Genomic DNA, 18,931 nt, shown 5'->3' with positions numbered 1-18,931 from the left:
TTTAGACTCAAGTAACTACTAAAATGCATGCATCTCAAGAACAACATCAAACATACCTTATCAGCAAACCACCATAGCCGATTTTCTCAAGCTCTTCCCCTTCTTTCTTTCCTCTATTCGGCCAAAGATGTTCAAGAATGAACACATTTTTTTTTGTTTTCTTCCTCAACTCACGGCAACAAGGGGGGGTATGGATGAGACCATTTTTTTCATCACCCTTCCTTTTCATTGTTTAATTACCATGCTCTTTATTTATTTTTCTTAGCATACATCACTAGCATAACATGTTGGTGACATGTTTCCACCCATAGCATGGCCAGCCACTATGCTTTAATTTGGCTAATTTGACATGCAAGGACAAACACTTTCCCACATATATTAATGGGCCACTTGAACACTTGCCTAGCATATTTCTAAATTGTCTCACATAAGTCCCTACTAATAAATTCCACATACACTGACCAAATTAAAGTATGGAACTATCACACAAGCATTTACGCACATCATAAACACAGAATATAATCTTTAATTATTTATAAGACTCGGTTTGTGGTCCCGAAACCACTTCCCGACTAGGGTCAATTTTGGGCTGTCACAACTCTCCCTCACTTAAGAAATTTTCGTCCTCGAAAATCTTACCGGTAAATAGGTTTGGATATCGTTCTTTCATCGAGCTCTCGGGTTCCCAGGTTGCTTCCTCGATCCCGTGTTTGAGCCACAACACCTTAACCAATGGAACCCTTTTATTTCACAACTCTTTCACTTCACGAGCTAGGATACAAATCGGTTCTTCTTCATAGCTCAAGTCAGATTGAATTTCAACTTCTGAGGGATTAATCACATGTGACGGATCGGATCTATAACGTCGAAGCATTGAAACATGGAAGACATCGTGCATCCTTTCAAGTTCAGGGGGCAAAATCAATCTATATGCAACCGGCCCCACTCGTTCGAAAATTTCGTACGGCCCAATGAATCTCGGGCTCAACTTGCCTTACGGCCAAATCTGAGTACCTTCTCCAAGGTGACACTTAAGAAACACTTTATCTCCCACCTGATATTCAATGTCCTTTCGTTTTAAATCCGCATACGATTTTTGACGATCTGTGGCTACCTTCAGACTTTCGCGGATTACCTTTACTTTTTGTTCGGCATCTTTAATCAAATCAACTCCGAAAATTTTACTTTCACCAAGCTCGGTCCAAAACAATGGCGTACGGCATTTACGACCGTACAAAGCCTCATACGGTGCCATCTTAATACTTGATTGAAAACTATTGTTGTAAGCGAATTCAATCAAAGGTAAATACCGTTCCCATGAACTACTGAACTCGAGGATGCAACATCTCAACATATCCTCAAGTATCTGAATTATCCGCTCGGATTGACCATCGGTTTGGGGGTGAAAAGCGGTGCTAAAATGCAGCTTGGTACCCAAAGCTTCTTGCAATTTCTTCCAAAATCGCGAGGTGAATCTCGATCTCTATCCGACACGATAGAAATAGGTACTCCATGTAATCTCACAATCTGAGAAACATACAATTCGGCTAGTTTATCCAATGAAAAATCCGTACGCACGGGGATAAAGTGAGCCGACTTAGTCAGCCTATCAACAACAACCCAAATCGCATCCTTCTTACTTGCGGACAATGGCAGTCCGGACACAAAGTCCATTGTGACTCGGTCCCATTTCCACTCGGGTATCATGATCGGCTGAAGTAACCCTGAAGGCACTTGATGTTCCGCTTTCACTTGTTGACATATTAAACATCTCGAAACAAGTCGGAGATGTCTCGTTTCATACCACGCCACCAAAATCGACGTTTCAAGTCGTTGTACATTTTCGTGCTCCCCGGGTGAATTGACATTCGGCTACAATGGGCTTCGTTCAGAATCATCGGAATGAGTTCCGAATTCCTTGGAACACACAAACGACTTTTAAACCTCAAACAACCATCATCATCAATCTGAAACTCCGATTCCTTGTTCGAAACACACTCAGCTCGTTTTGCAACCAATTCCTCATCGACTTTCTGAGCTTCACGAATTTGATGAGTCAATAATGGTTTGGCTTTAATTCAGCTACTAACACATTGTCAGGTAGAACAGACAAGTGTACATTCATCGCTCGCAAAGCAAACAGTGATTTCCGGCTTAAGGCGTCCGCAACCACATTAGCCTTTCCCGGGTGGTAATCAATGACAAGCTCGTAATCTTTCAACAACTCAAGTCAACGTCTTTGTCGCAGATTCAAGTCTCGTTGAGTCATCAAATATTTGAGACTTTTGTGATCCGAAAACACATGGCACTTCTCACCAAACAATTAATGTCGCCATATTTTCAATGCAAACACAATGGCGGCTAGTTCGAGATCATGGGTCGGATAATTTCTCTCGTGTGGCTTTAATTGTCTTGACGCATAGGCCACAACTCGACCTTCTTGCATCAATACGCAACCCAACCCAAGTAGGGATGCGTCACTATAAATGACAAACTCTTTACCCGATTCGGGTTGCACCAAAATTGGAGCTTTAGTCAAATGAGTTTCAGTTGATCGAAGCTTTTCTGACATTTCTCCGTCCATTCGAACTTAACATCCTTTTGAAGTAGCTTCGTCATTGGTGTGGCTATCATCGAGAAACCTTTGACAAATAGTCGGTAATAATCGGCGAGCCCTAGAAAGCTCCGGACTTCGGTAACATTTCTCGGAGGCTTCCAGTTAAGTATGGCTGAAATTTTGCTCGGGTCAACTCGAATACCCGATGCGGATACCACATGACCCAAGAAGCTAACCTCTCTTAACCAGAACTCACACTTACTGAACTTAGCATATAACTGCTTATCCCGCAAAATTTGCAACACTTGCCTCAGATGCTCAGCATGTTCGGTCTCATCTCTTGAATAGACCAAGATGTCATCAATAAACACAACTACGAACCGATCCAAATACGGCCTGAAGATCCGATTCATCAAATCCATAAACACCGCAGGGGCATTAGTGAGCCCGAACGGCATCACTAAGAACTCGTAGTGACCGTACCTCGTTCTGAAAGCAGTTTTGGGTACGTCCGAATCTCGAATCCGCAACTGATAATAACCCGATCTCAAATCTATCTTTGAAAACACCGATGCTCCTTTAATTGATCGAACAGATCATCAATACGCGGTAACGGATACTTATTCTTTATCATCACTTTATCAGTTGACGATAGTCAATGCACAACCTCATGGTTCCGTCCTTCTTTTCACGAACAATACTGGTGCACCCCAAGGTGAGAAACTCGGTCGAGCGCAACCTCTATCCGTCAATTCTTGCAACTGAGCTTTCAACTCTTTTAACTCGGTTAGTGCCATACGATACGGAGCGATCGAAATTGGCGTAGTTCCAGGTACAAGCTCAATACCAAACTCTACCTCCCGAATAGGTGGCAAACCCGGTAACTCTTCAAGAAAAACATCCGGGTATTCACAAACCACCGGCACTGATTCGGGTTTCTTTTCTAACTCCTTGTCATCAAGTACATACGCGAGGTATGCTTCGCACCCTTTCCTTACATATTTCTGGGCCAACATTGCTGATATTACAGCTGGCAACCCCCTTAAGTCCGCAGACTCAACTCGGATTATTTCGTTATTTGCGCACCTCAAATCGATAGTCTTGCTTTTGCAATTCACAACCGCATCATGCGCGGTTAACCAATCCAAACCAAGAATAACATCAAACTCGTCGAACGGCAAAAGCATCAAATCGGCCGGAAAATAGGATTCTCGGATTATTAGAGGGCATCTCTTACACACTTTATCAACAAGTACGCATTGACCCAAAGGGTTTGATACTCGAATTACGAGCTCAGTAGACTCAACAGGTAGAGTCTTACTAGTTGCTAAGGTTTCGCATACATATGAATGAGTAGAACCAGGGTCAATCAATGCAATCACATTAGTATCAAAGAGAGTGAAGGTACCAGTGATGACGTCGGGGGAGGATGCCTCCTCTCGTGCGCGAATGGCATATGCTCTAGCAGGAGTACGGTTCTCGGCTCGATCGGCCGTATCAGAGGCCCCCCTCTGACTACCACCCCTGCCTCCTAAAATTCTCGGTGGTCTACCTCTAGATGTCACTCCACTAGGTCTTGCACCTTGAATCTTATTCTTCTCATCCAGCTCCGTGCAATCTCTAATGAAGTGGTGCTTCGAACCGCATCCGTAACAGGCCCTGCTAGTAGACTTGCCCCAACATTCACCTAGGTGTCGTCTTCCACATTGGGGACATTCAGGTTTCTCGTGACGATTATTGCCCACACTAGCTACCGAAGTAGCTCGGGAGCCCATCGATGGTCTTGCCCTGATGGAAATTCCCGCAGTCGCCCTCGACTTATTAATGTCCTCCTGAACTTCTTTACAGCTGAGAACGGAGCTTTACCCGTCGATCTTTACGATAATCTCTAGCTTCAAATTCAGCCTTCCTCTTCTCCTTTCCAAGTTCTTCCGCCTTGCAGGCTCGTTCGACTAGTGTTACGAATTCTTTTATTTCCAAAATACCCATTAGTAGCTTTAAATCTTCATTCAATCCTTCCTCGAATCTTTTGCACATAGCAACCTCATCAGCTACACACTCCCGGGCATACCTACTGAGTCTTACGAATTCATGTTCGTATTCAGATACAGTCATACGGCCTTGCTTGAGTTCCAAGAACTCCTTACGCTTCTGATCAATGAACCGTTGGCCAATAAATTTCTTTCGGAATTCTGTTTGAAAGAAGTCCCAAGTTACTCGCTCGTTCGGGACTATGGAAATCAAGGTCCTCCACCAATAGTAGGCTGAGTCTCGCAACAAAGATACAGCACATTTTAGACATTCGTCGGGTGTGCATGACAATTCATCGAACACCCGAATGGTGTTATCAAGCCAGAACTCAGCCCTTTCGGCATCATCAGTTACTATGGCCTTGAACTCCTCGGCCCTATGCTTCCTAATCAAGTCTACAGGTGGCTTACTTAGCCTCACAGGATCAGCGACTGATGGCATTACAGGCTCTTGGGGTGGATTATTCAAATTTGGGAATTGTTGGACAGCCGGGTTGGTTCGGGCATATTGCGCGACCCACTCATTCATCATGGTAAAGAAGGCTTGTTTAGCCCCCTCACCTTGATTATTCGCAGATGACTGAGGTTCAACAGGCGGCGTCCCTTGTGCAGGAGCAGCCGCTACGCTCTCAACGTCATCCGCTAGAGTTCTTTCTTCACCGGGGTCCATTTACTAATCAAAACAAAAACATTTCAACCGTCGGAAGTCATCACACATTTAAACATTAACATTCGGCATGTATAGCTAGACTCATACGCGCTATGGTAGACCTAGAACCGACTAAACCATAGCTCTGATACCAATCAAATGTAACACCCCGAACCCGAAACCGACACCGGAGTCGAACACGAGGTGTTAACTGACTTTAACCCCTTATAAAATTTATTTTCCAGACACTGCCCAATCTGTGTACTAGTCGTTTTAAAAATCATATCTTGAGTTTCGTAACTCGAAAATCAATTTCGTGATTTTTCCCAGAAACTAGACTCATGTGCCCATCTATGTAATTTTTTCTAGAATTTTTGGTCGGGCCAATTAGTACAGTTTATTAGTGAAAATCTCCCATATTGCAGGGGTCGACTACACTGACCTTTTCCCATTACGACTTGGATATCTCCCTGCACGGGGCTTCAATACTGATGACGTTTGTTTCTATGAAAACTAGACTCAGAGAGGAATCTGTACATATATGGTACGACCCCTAATTATCTCTGGTTAATTTATAATGAATTTCCAAAGTCGGAGCAGGGAATCCAGAAACCGTTCTGGCCCTGTCCCACAAAAATCTGATTATCTCTTAATATACTGCCCATATGATCTTTTCGTTACTTCCTCATGAAAACAGACTCATCGAGCTTCGATTACATAATTTATTCATCAATTAATTCCACTCCTACTATTTTTAGTGATTTTTCAATCTCATGACACTGCTGCTGCCAGCATCTGTTACGAAAGTAACTAGGTCCATTTCATGCCTACCCTTGATCCAACTCAATCGAACATTCGTGCCATTTTCGCATGGCTTAAAGTTTACATGCCAAAGTTCAAACACAACGTAATAGCTTATACATGCCAAAATGTTCTTCTAAGCCAACTAAGAAGAAAGTACCAAAACTTGCTATCCGGTGTGATGACTTCGATGACGGCCTTACCCCGCAAAAATAGATGAGTTCAAGCAACCTATAATGGGTGACAAGGAAACACCGAGTCAGTTTATAACTCAGTAAGTCATAAGCAATGCACTACCATCCATCAATAACATTATCACAAGAGGAAACAAAATGGAACGAGACAATTTACTCCATCCATACCGAACCATACCATAGTTCCTCCAACCTATCGATTCAGTTTCATATCAATTCATGCATTCACATTCCATATACTCATCAATAGGACATTGAGGCATTTTCATAAATCAATTTATTTTCGTTACAATCAAACGACTAAACGGCCTTTCACCCATCCTACGATAAATTTTATGTACGTGACTTCAAGTATATTTGTCACATAGGTTCAAACTTACCGAGCTCAACACCAAGTATAAGCATAGCACCTATTAGCCATGTACTCAAGACACTTACCCGATCCGCTGTCTGCGATCGACTCAATAGTGTCGCACACATAGTGTCCATAATGATTCACGAATGGATATTGAGTCCGCACACTCAGTGCTATATAATCAACTCGCACACTTAGTGCTACGTAATCAAATCGCACACTTAGTGCTACATAGTCAAACTCGCACACTTAGTGCCGCATGGTCAATTCGCACACTTAGTGCATCATATTCATTTCGCACACTTAGTGCAACATAGTCAAATCACACACTTAGTGCTGTTCAATTTAATCCCGCGCACTTAGCGCCAATCTCATGGTCATAAATGGTTATACCCGCACGTTTAGTGCCGAGATCAACAACTCAGTACATCTTACCTCTTTTCTTTTCATTCAACAATTTCATCATCACATACGTACATGCATATATATATGTATATTTATTCATTCCATTCAGCATCAATACATAAACATTATGACCATTTGAAATAATACCAACTACATGCTTAATGACTTACCTTGTGTTGGGTAAGACGGTTCCAACTCGACTACTCAGTGATCTTTTCTTTGCCTTTATCGGATCTAGTTCCCTTTTGCTCTTGAGCTTAAGTTCAACAAAATTTAAAATAGTCATTAATCGACTATTCAAGTATTACTTTCAGAATAATATATATATTGATTTGACCTTCACACACATAGATTATAGTAAGCTTTATAATAGTCAATAAATAACTCATTGGCAAATTTTCATTAATGTTTACAACAAAATCACATATTCACTACGAGCTGTTTTCCTGAGCAGTAGTTGCTAAATTGTTTATAACTGGAGATACAAAACTCCTAATCACTAGCCGTTAATTTTCCCTGAATATAGACTCGTATATCTTCCATCCATAAAATTTTCAGAATTTTTGGCTTGGCCAATCAATACCAGATTTTTCTTAAAGTTTCCCCTGTTTCACTGTTTGACTATTCTGACCACTCTTCACTACGAATCAAATTTCTCATTTTACAGAATTCAAAATGTGTTGTATTTGATCTCATTTGAAACTAGACTCATTAAGGAGTCTAAGCATATAAATTTTATCTTATAATCATTTTTGTACAATTTATAATGATTTCCTAAAAACAGAACAGGGAATCTAGTAGTCATTTTGACTCAGCCCCACAATACTTCAAATATCTCAAGATCGGTAACTCTTTTGTTTTTATAGTTTCTTTTGTAAGAAAATAGACTCTTCAAGCTTTAATGGCATAATTCACTCAGCTTCTAATTCAACTCCTACAAATTATGGCGATTTTCCAAAATCACCTTACTGCTGCTGTCCCCAAACAGATTATTACCAAATCAAATACTAACATTAGCATTTCACCTTAATAGCTAGCTTACCAAGCCTTAATTTAACATATTAATCTTTAACATATCTTTCACTTTTCATCAACAACTATCAAAAAGCTCATGCACTCATCAATGGCAAAACACAAAATCATCATCAATCCACAAAATTGAACCATGGGTTTTTAGAACTCAAGTCAACTACTAAAACATGCATGCATCTCAAGAACAACATCAAACATACCTTAGTCTAGCAAACCACCATAGCCGATTTTCTCAAGCTCTTCCCCTTCCTTTCTTTCCTCTATTCGGCCAAAGATGTTCAAGAATGAACACATTTTTTTTTGTTTTCTTTCCTCAACTCACGGCAACAAGGGGGGGTATGGATGAGACCATTTTTTTCATCACCCTTCCTTTTCATTGTTTAATTACCATGCTCTTTATTTTATTTTTCTTAGCATACATCACTAGCATAACATGTTGGTGACATGTTTCCACCCATAGCATGGCCAGCCACTATGCTTTAATTTGGCTAATTTGACATGCAAGGACAAACACTTTCCCACATATATTAATGGGCCACTTGAACACTTGCCTAGCATATTTCTAAATTGTCTCACATAAGTCCCTACTAATAAATTCCACATACACTGACCAAATTAAAGTATGGAACTATCACACAAGCATTTACGCACATCATAAACACAGAATATAATCTTTAATTATTTATAAGACTCGGTTTTGTGGTCCCGAAACCACTTCCCGACTAGGGTCAATTTTGGGCTGTCACAGAAAGAGTTCTTGCTTCATGTTTGGTTTGGAAGAGGATTAGGAGGAGGTTCGGCCATACTTGTATCTAGATTAAGGTATGTTGATGTTGTGCCATGAGATTCATGCATGTTTTTAGTTGCTAGCTTGAGTTCTAATTAGCCATGGTTCAAATCTTTGCTATGTCATGGGGATGATATTCAGCCAAGGTGGATTTTGTGTTAATGTCATTGCATGCTAAATGTGAAGCTTGTTAATGATACATGTGATGGTGGATTGATTAACTCTTGGATTTTATTTTTAGCATTTTTGAGTGAGACATTAAGTTCTTTGTTTAACCATGATCAAAATTGAAATGGTAAGGTGTTGTGATGTATTCGGCCACGGTATATCCATAAGTATGATTTATGCTTATAGCATGGTAGGTAAGATTTGTGTTTTGGATTTATGTTTATGTTTGGTTATAATCAACCTTGTGATTCGGCTCTTACACATATATATATATATGTTTGCACATGATGTATTGGCATGACATATATAATATCTCAAGGTATATATTTTCATATGATGGTGTTTCGGTTATGGAGTAAATGATGGATGCGTATTGAGTTATAATATGTAATGCATTAGTTAGTAAAATGTATGCCATTTGTGTGTGGTATTAAGTATATAATTGGCCTCAACATAAACATGCATATTCGGCCACATGAATGAGTACATAGGTTGATGTGTTTGTTCGGCCATAGGTAAGCATGTTGAAGGATTTATCTTGACTTAGAAAATTCGGCTAAGGAGAATACTAACTAATGTGTTGAGTTTGATTCATGATTACGTACATATGTGACTTTGATGTCTAATGAATTATATATGGGCTAAGTACCTTGAGTTCCTCTTTTCGATGCTCAAATGATTAAATCAATTTATTTGTTAAATTAAGCTCAAGAGCAAAGGGGAACTAAATCCGATAAAGGGAAGGAAAAAGGGGTCGAATAGCCATCGAAATCGTTCGACAACATCCGAGGTAAGTTTTCGAGTAATGGAACTTAGATTATGATTTGATTAGATCATATTTTAAGCGAATCAAAATCATGCTCTTTGTATGTGGCTATTGAGCCGAAATTGCAAGAGTGATAAGTGTCTTGTGTCTGAGTTTTGCTAATGAAAATAAAATACGAATGTGTCATGATTTATTGTTAAATGTGCATGGTTATTCGAATGATGTCCGGGCTAAGTCCCGAAGGCTTTGTGCTAAGTGGCCATATCCGGACTAAGATCCGAAGGCATTTGTGCGAGTTACTAATTCCGGGCTAAGCCCGAAGGCAATTGTGCGAGTTACTATAACCGGGCTATGTCCCGAAGGCATTTGAACGAGTAGCTATATCCGGTTAAATTCTGAAGGTACGTGATTCGGGAATGAACGATCTTGCTGTAAAAATTTCAGTTAATACGCTTGTAACATCCCAACATTGAGGTATGTTTCGTATGTGCTTTGAATTAGTTGAGCCCTTACAAATAAGTATTCACTCAGTTGATAAATGAGCTACCGGCCTTTGGCTAAGTTGATCTTTGTGTATGAATATAAGGGTTGGTAATGTGAAGTAAGTATGATATTGAAAATTTGTGCATATGAAATTATCTGTTTAGCTACATGAATGCTATACTTTGGTTGTGTCTAAATTCTTTGCTCAAAACTTACTAAGCATTTAATGCTTACTCCGTTTCTTTGATTCTCTGTTTTATAGATTTTGGTTCTTCAGCTATCGGACTCGGGATTTTGAAGTCGAAGTCGCCCACACTATCAAAGCTCCTTTTGGTATACTTTTGGTTGAACTTTGAAATGGCATGTATAGGACTACCCTTTTTGTTGTGGGTCATGGACCCTTTGGATTTGTATAATTTTGGATAGCCATGCAAAAATGGCTTATATATGTTTGAGCATAATCTTATAATCATTGGTATGGATATGGTTATTGAGAGGTGTGGATATGCTTAACAAGGATTGGCCATGGGAATGGTTAATCACTATCATAATTTGTGCTATTTATGCTAAAAGGGCTAGTTGAATCATGGAAACTATGAAATAGGTAAAGTCTACCTTAAAGGCAGATGCTGACAGCAGCAGTGATGTAGATTTGGAAAATCACTAAAAATAGTAGGAATGGAATTAAATAGTGAATAAATTATGTAAACGAACCTTGATGAATCTATTTTCATAGGAAAGTAATGAAACGATCATATGAACAGTATGTTAAGAGATATTTAGGTTTTCGTGAGACAGGGCCAGAACGATTTCTGGATTCCCTGTTCCGACTTTGGAAATTAATTATAAATTAACCAGAGATAATTAGAAGTCATTCCATATATGCATAGATTCCTATTTGAGTCTAGTTTCTATAGAAACAAACAGCATCAGTATTGAAGCCCTGTACAGGGAGATATCCAAGTCGTAATGCGCAAAGGTCAGTGTAGTCGGTCCCTGTAACATGGGAGACTTTGACTAATAAACTGTACTAATTGGCCCGACCAAAAATTCTAGAAACAAATTTTTAGATGCATATATGAGTCTAGTTTCAGGGAAAAATCACGAAACTGATTTTCGAGTTGTGAAACTCAAGATATGATTTTTATGGTGACAGTGACGCAGTTAGCCAGCTTGCCTGGAAAATTTAAAATGGATTGTGCAAAGAAGTGATCTAAGTCTGCAAACCCCTCGTGTCCGACTCCGGCGACGGACTCGGGTACGGGGTGTTACATTTTCTTCCATAGAATTTCAGAAAACAACATGAACACTCTCATGGTAAAATCCTAGACTTTTAACTATTTTGCAAAATAGTCCTTTTATTTGAAAGCTCATGCTACAAGGGTTCTGAAAATGTAAAAATCATCAAGAAAAATAATCAAAATCACTTACTTGTAGAGAGACTAAATGACAGAAATTTCAAGCTTCAAAAACCCCTCTAATGGCTGATATTTTCAGTCAAGAAGAAAGGATGGAGGAAAAAGATGATGGCTAGGCTTTTAGGGTATTATTTTATCACATATTATGTCATCAAATACCTAACATTTGGTCATTAAATTTTCTTTGTCTCATGGCCGGCCAAGCACTATTTTGGGGCCTAATTTCACTTTAAAGACCCCCAATTTATGATACATGGCAATTTAACTCCCTTAGCTATCAAATTAAGACTTTTTAACTTTTTGTGATTTAGTCCTTTTTCGTAATTAAGCTTACAAATGCTAAAATTACTTTACCAAAATTTTCATTGCACTAATATAAACATGTTATAACTCTAAAATAATAATAAAATACTCTCTTCGACCTCGGATTAGTGGTCTCGAAGTCACTATTCCAACTAGGCCCAAAATTGGGCTGTTACAATTCACCCCCTTAGGGATTTTCGTCCTTGAAAATCTTATCAGTGAACAAGTTTGGGTATTGATCTCTCATAGTCTCTTCGGGTTCCCACGTGGCTTCCTCGACTCCGTGTCTAGGCGACAAAACCTTTACGAGTATTACACTTTTATTCCTCAACTTCTTGACCTCTCGATTAAAAATCTTAATTGGTTTTTCACCGTAGGTCATATCCGAGCTTATTTCAATTTCTTCTGATGAAATCACGTGTGAGGGGTCAGATCGGTAGCGCCGCAACATCGATACATGAAATACGTCATGAATTTTCTCTCTAACTCACGAGGCAAGGCTAATCGGTATGCTACCAGGCCTATTCTATCGGTCACCTCATGAGGTCCAATAAACCGCGGACTCAGCTTGCCTTTTCTATCGAATCTAAGGACTTTCTTCCACGGGGATACTTTCTAAAACACTTTATCCCTGACTTGAAACTCGATCTCTTTCCGTTTCAAATCCACGTAGGATTTCTGTCTATCTGATGCAGCCTTTATATAATCACGAATCACTTTAATCTTTTCCTCAGTTTCTCTGACTAAGTCGACCCTGTGAATTTGATTCTCTCTCAGCTCAGTCCAATATAAAGGCGTTCAACACTTACGCCCATACAAAGCCTCATAAGGCGCCATTTTCAAAGTTGACTAATAACTATTGTTGTAGGCGAATTCGACCAGTAGTAGATACCTCTCCCAACTGCCTTGAAACTCGAGAACACAACACCGTAACATGTTCTCTAATATCTAAATTACTCTCTCTGACTGACCGTCGGTTTGTGGATGAAAAACAGTGCTAAAATTCAGTTTTGTTCCCAATGCCTTTTGCAACTTCCTCCAAAATCGTGAGGTAAACCTCGGATCTCTATTCGAAATAATAGGCAAGGGCACTCCATGAAGTCTTACTATCTTAGAAGCATAAAGATCGGCCAATTTCTCAAGGGAATAGTCAGTACGCACTGGTATAAAATGTGCTGACTTAGTAAGTCTATCAACAATAACCCACATTGAATCCTTTTTCCTTGGCGTCAAAGGCAACCCTAACACAAAATCCATGGTTACTCAGTCCCACTTCTACTCGGCAACCATGATAGGCTGAAGTAAACTCGAAGGTACTTGGTGATCGGCTTTCACTTGTTGACAAATTAGACACTTAGAAACAAACTTAGAAATGTATCTTTTCATTCCCTACCACGAGTACAATTCTTCAAGTCATTGAACTTTTTCACACTACCCGGATGGATAGACAAACAACCACTATGTGCCTCTTGTAAAATCTTCTCGATGAGCTCATTATCCTTGGGTACAAAAATTTTGCCTCGGTACATCAAACAACCTTCAGTACCAATACGAAATTCTGATTCAATACCCGACTCGCACTGAGTTCTCTTGGCTTGCAATTCACCATATCATTCTGAGCTTCAAAAATTTCTTGATGAAATGTTTGTCTAGCCTTTAACTCTGCTAAAACCGAACCATCCTCTAAAAAGACCAATTGAGCGTTCATTGCTCTCAAAGCAAATAAGGATTTTCTACTCAATGCATCGGCGACCACATTCGCCTTTCTCGGATGGTAGTTGATAATCAACTTATAATCCTTTATCAACTCTAACCACCATCATTGCCATAAATTCAGATCCTTTTGAGTCATCAAATACTTTGGACTCTTATGGTTAGTGAATACTCGACATCTCTCACCATACAAATGGTGTCTCCAAATCTTTAATGCGAATACTATTGCCGCTAGCTCCAAATCGTGGGTCGGGTAATTTCTCTCGTGTGGCTTTAGCTATCTCGAGGCATAGGCTATAACCTTGCCTTCTTGTATGAGCACACATCCTAACCCATTCAAGGATGCATCACTATACACCACAAACCCCTTTCCCAGTTCCAGTTGCACTAAAACTGGAGCTTCGGTCAACAAAGCCTTTAATTTCTCAAAACTCTGTTGACACTTCTCTGTCCATTCGAACTTGACATCCTTTTGCAACAACCTTTTCATCGGAGTAGCTACCATAGAGAATCCATTCATGAATCTTCTGTAGTACCCAGCTAAACCCAAAAAGCTTCAAATCTCTGTCATATTCCTCGGTAGTTTCCACTCAATGATGGCCGAGATCTTACTCGGGTCAACTCTGATCCCGTCCCCCAACATAATGTGTCCCAAGAATCCTACTTCTCGGAGCCAAAATTCGCTCTTACTGAACTTAGCGTAAAGGTGCTTATCTCTCAAGGTTTGCAGAACTGTTCTTAAATGCTTCGCGTGCTCGCTTTCATCACGCGAATAAATCAATATGTTGTCGATAAAAATGACGATGAACTTATCCAAATATGGTAGAAAAATGAGGTTCATTAACTCCATAAATGCCATAGGGGCATTTGTTAAACCAAAGGGCATGACGAGGAACTCATAATGGCCATACCTCGTCTGAAAAGCAGTTTTTGGTACGTCTTGCTCCTTAACTCTTAGCTGGTAGTAGCCTGACCTTAAATCTATCTTGGAAAACACGGTAGCTCCCCTTAACTGATCGAACAGATCATCGATCCTAGGCAAGGGATACTTGTTTTTCATAGTCACTTTGTTGAGCTGTCTGTAGTCTATGCACAATCTCATCGACCCGTCTTTCTTTTTCACAAAAAGTACCAAAGTACCCACGGTGAAAAGCTTAGTCTTGCAAAACGTTTATCCATTAACTCTTGTAATTGAGTCTTCAACTCCTTTAAATCCGTTGGAGCCATTCTATACGGAGCAATTGAGATAGGTGCCGTACTAGGGGATAACTCAATACCAAACTCCACTTCCCTCACTGGAGGCAATCCAGACAATTCTTTTGGGAATACGTCTGTGAACTCACATACCACTAGCACTAACTCGATCTTCATTTCAAATGCTTGGGCATTCAATTCAAAGGCAATGTAAGCCTTGCACCCTTTTCTTAAATATCTCTCTACCATCATAGACAATATCACTTCAGGCAATCCACCCAATTCACCTGGTTCAACCCGAAGAACATTCTCGTCTTCGTATTTCAGCTCAATAACTTTTCATCCACAATCCACTACAACCCCATGAGAAGTCAACCAATCCATCCCAAATATTACATCAAATTCATTAAACGGTAATAACATCAAGTTGGTCAGAAAATAATAACCTCAAATTGTCAAAGGACAATTTCTACATATTTTGTCAACTAACACATGCTTACGTAATGGATTTGACACCTTTACTACAGATTCTATAAACTAGATTGACATTGTCAAATTAGGCACTAATTTCATACAAACATAAGAATGGGTAGACTCTAGATCAATTAAAGCAATAATAGAAATATCGTGGAAAGATAAGGTACCCGTGATCACATCGGGAAACTCTACCTCTTCATGGGCATATATGGCTTAAGTCCTTGCAAGAGCACGACCTTCGGACCTCACAACAGAATCTTTAGGGGCACTCTACTGCTAGCCCTACTGCTCGGGTTCTTTTGTGGTCTACCCTTCGAAGGATCACTACTCGCCCTCCCCTCTGGCTTTTTTTTCTCATCCAACTTAGGACAGTTACGAAAAAATGGTCCAACAACCCACATTTAAAATAGCCTCTCTCATTTCCTTGACACTCGGCGAAGTGACGCCTACCACACTACGAACATTCCGGCCTATTTGGGCAAGCACTACCAACACTTACGATAGAAGTGGTTTGAGCATTAGATGCCGTGTACTGCTTGTTCTTGTTTTTACTCGAGAATCCCCCTGAAACATTTGATCGGGTAGTGAATTCCCTCGATCTCTTAGATGAGGTTTGATGTGATTTCCCTATCTATGTTTTCCTTGAGTATCGGGACTCAATATGAACTTTTCTCTTCTCTTTGGCCAATTCCTTAGCCTTACATGCTCTCTCCACGAGCACCACGAATTTCCTCAATTTTAAGATGCCAACTAACAATCGAATGTCTTCATTCAATCTGTCCTCAAATTTCTTGCACATGATGGCTTCGGTAGACACGCACTCCCTAGCATATTTGTTGAGCCTCACGAACTCACGCTCATACTCTGTTACTGTCTTTCGGCCTTGCTTCAATTCTAAAATTCCTTCCTCTTCTGATTTATAAACCTTTGGCTGATATACTTCTTCTGGAATTCATCTTGGAAAAACTCCCATGTAATCATTTCCCTTGGTACAACCGACACAAGGGTATTCCACCATTGGTAAGCTGAGTCTCGCAGGAGTGGCATGACACACTTTATGCACTCTTCGGGTGTGCATGATAGCTCATCAAATACCCTAATGGTATTTTCTAGCCAAAACTCTACTTTCTCCGGGTCATCATCAATATTCGCCTGAAATTCCTCGGCCCCTTACTTTCTAATTCTATCCACTGTAGGTTTCTTTCTCCTAGCCATCTTTGCTCCTTGAAGAGCTATATGAACAGGTTGAGGAATTGGGGAAGGTGAGGGAGGTGAAGTGTTCGGATTCGCACGAACAAACTCTATGTACCAAGCGTCCATCATGTGGATGTAAGCCTCTCTAGCCCCTCCGCCCTAATTTAGTGTCATGGGCTCAGTGTCTACTGGTGCGGTCCCTTCAGTGGGAGCTGGCGTATTACTTTCCACGTCATTCGCCGTAGCTACGTCTGAATCCATTTACTATATAAATAAAACACAATTTATCTCATCAGGAATAGTCATACTATCAATATACAATTATGGCATGTATAGATAGACTCGTACACACACTAGGTTAGTCCTAGAACCGACTAAACCATAGGTCTGATGTCATTAAATGTAACACCCCACACCCGAGTCCTACGCCAAGATCAGATACGAGGCATTACCTCATAAAAATACATACATTCCAACATTTTCGAAATCATAAAGACTTGATCAAACTTAAAACTTTTTCAAGCTTTGTTTAAAATTCTAAACCAGGGCCTACGAGGTCTCAAGTGTTCATTGGAAACCATTCGGGACCAGTTCGGGTCCATATACAATTTAGAAAATTAACCCTTGAAAAACAGGGCACACGCCCGTAGGGAAGGGTAACATGCTCGTGTGGTCATTAAGACATGGCCGTGCTGATGGCCCGTGTGACACACACGACTTAAGCAACTAGGGACACGCTCGTATCCCATGACCATGTGAATTAATTTCTATATTCGAACCTATAGGGGTTTTCACACGGCCTGACACATGCTCGTGTCCCTAACACGGCCATGATACGTCCGTGTCTAAAAAACTTGACCTTTTGTTTCTGACGTCAGCATCCAATTTCAGTCACACGGACGCCCATGGCCAGAAGCCGTGTCCTCCATGGCTGAGACACACGGTTGTGTCTCGACCCGTGTGTTTACTACCATGTATACTGACTTGGAATTTTTACGTGTAGGGGACACATGGCTGGACAACACGTCCATGGGGCTAGCTGTGTGTCACACACGGCCTAGACACATGCCTGTGAGTCTACCTGTGTAGACAATATAGGGCTATCTACCAAGCCCTTTGCCACCTTGAAACAGAACATAACAACAACCATAGCTAAGGTCTATATACAATTCATATATTTCAACCAAACTAACAATTCCTCATTCATGAAAGACTACTTTAGATTCAATAATAACTTTCATATTAGCCATTTTTCATGGCCTTGTACAAAATGAGTCAAATGTTAAAGCAAGCCAACACATTTGGCCCCAAAATAATGTGACACTAAAACAAAATCAAAGAGTCCTATACATGCCAATTGCTTCAATTGATAGTGTGATCGATTTCTCCGAAAATCGTTGATCCACGAGCTAATTAGGCGGCATTATAAGAAAATAGGAAGAAATAGGGTAAGCATAAAGCTTAGTAAGTTGCATGCAACTAAATATAACAATTACTTTACCATCTATCATCATGCTCATAATACAAAAGTAGGCATAAGCACCACTTACTCGTCACTACCCGATACAGCTCACATAGCATATTTTAAGCTTTCATTTCATACATTTCAAATAGGTATTTGTACCACTCACAATATGGTTATACTTTTCTCGCTAAACTTAAACTAAATTTCTCGCCGTCGAACCATTCGGAATGCTATTGGATATTCATTAAACCTTAAACATAGGGTATAATGCTAATGCCATGTCGCAGACTTGGTCTTACACTGGCTCATCTATCAAGTCGATGCCATGTCCCAGACATGGTCTTACACTGACTCTCACATGTCCGTGCCTACGCCAAGTCCCAAACATGGTCTTACACTGACACATTTTGTAGCTTATGCATGTCCCAAACATGTCTTACACTGGCTTACATGTCGAGGCCGATGCATGTCCCAGACATGTCTTACACTAGCTCTCATCTCAATGCCGATGACATGTCCCAGACATGTTCTTACACTGGCTCTCGTAATGTGGTTGATGCATGTCCCAAACATGTCTTACACTAGCACACAATTAACCCGGATATCATGGCATGAAAATCCAATTTTTTCCCTAATGTTCAAATTAGAGTTCTACTATCTCAATGTTCATCTTGCATAATTATTTCCACAAACAAGCAATTTATGCCATTTCAATTCAAACACATATAATAACAATGTAGTTGTATTATTTACATACAACTTACCTTGGATTACAAATGTAGTTGACTAGCTCGACTTAGTCCACTTACTTCGTTTTTTCTAGGTTTAGGCCCGAATTTTGTAATTCTTGATCTAAAATGATAGAAATTCATTCATCTCATTCGAAAATTACTCTAGACACTCAAAAATTCATAATTAGGAAAAATGACTGTTTTGCCCC

The 18,931-nt window shown here is 40.1% G+C and overlaps 1 protein-coding gene across 1 annotated transcript; it reads right to left on the bottom strand.

The window, feature by feature from the left end:
• Positions 1 to 14,572: 14,572 nt before the first annotated feature.
• On the bottom strand, positions 14,573 to 16,787 carry LOC121226847 (uncharacterized; the record flags this gene model as incomplete). The annotated part of the gene is made up of 4 exons (XM_041110478.1): positions 16,751 to 16,787; positions 16,035 to 16,277; positions 14,794 to 15,190; positions 14,573 to 14,695 (listed from the first exon to the last, which is right to left on the bottom strand). Coding segments are annotated over exons 1-4 (800 nt in total), but the record flags the coding sequence as incomplete, so codon positions are not given.
• Between the last annotated feature and the right edge of the window lie 2,144 nt (positions 16,788 to 18,931).

Source organism: Gossypium hirsutum, unplaced genomic scaffold (assembly GCF_007990345.1).
Source record: "Gossypium hirsutum isolate 1008001.06 unplaced genomic scaffold, Gossypium_hirsutum_v2.1 scaffold_515, whole genome shotgun sequence".
Classification (NCBI taxonomy): Eukaryota; Viridiplantae; Streptophyta; class Magnoliopsida; order Malvales; family Malvaceae; genus Gossypium; species Gossypium hirsutum.
The sequence above is the reverse complement of the archived record's forward strand: the minus strand, read 5'-3'. Positions and strand labels throughout refer to the sequence as shown.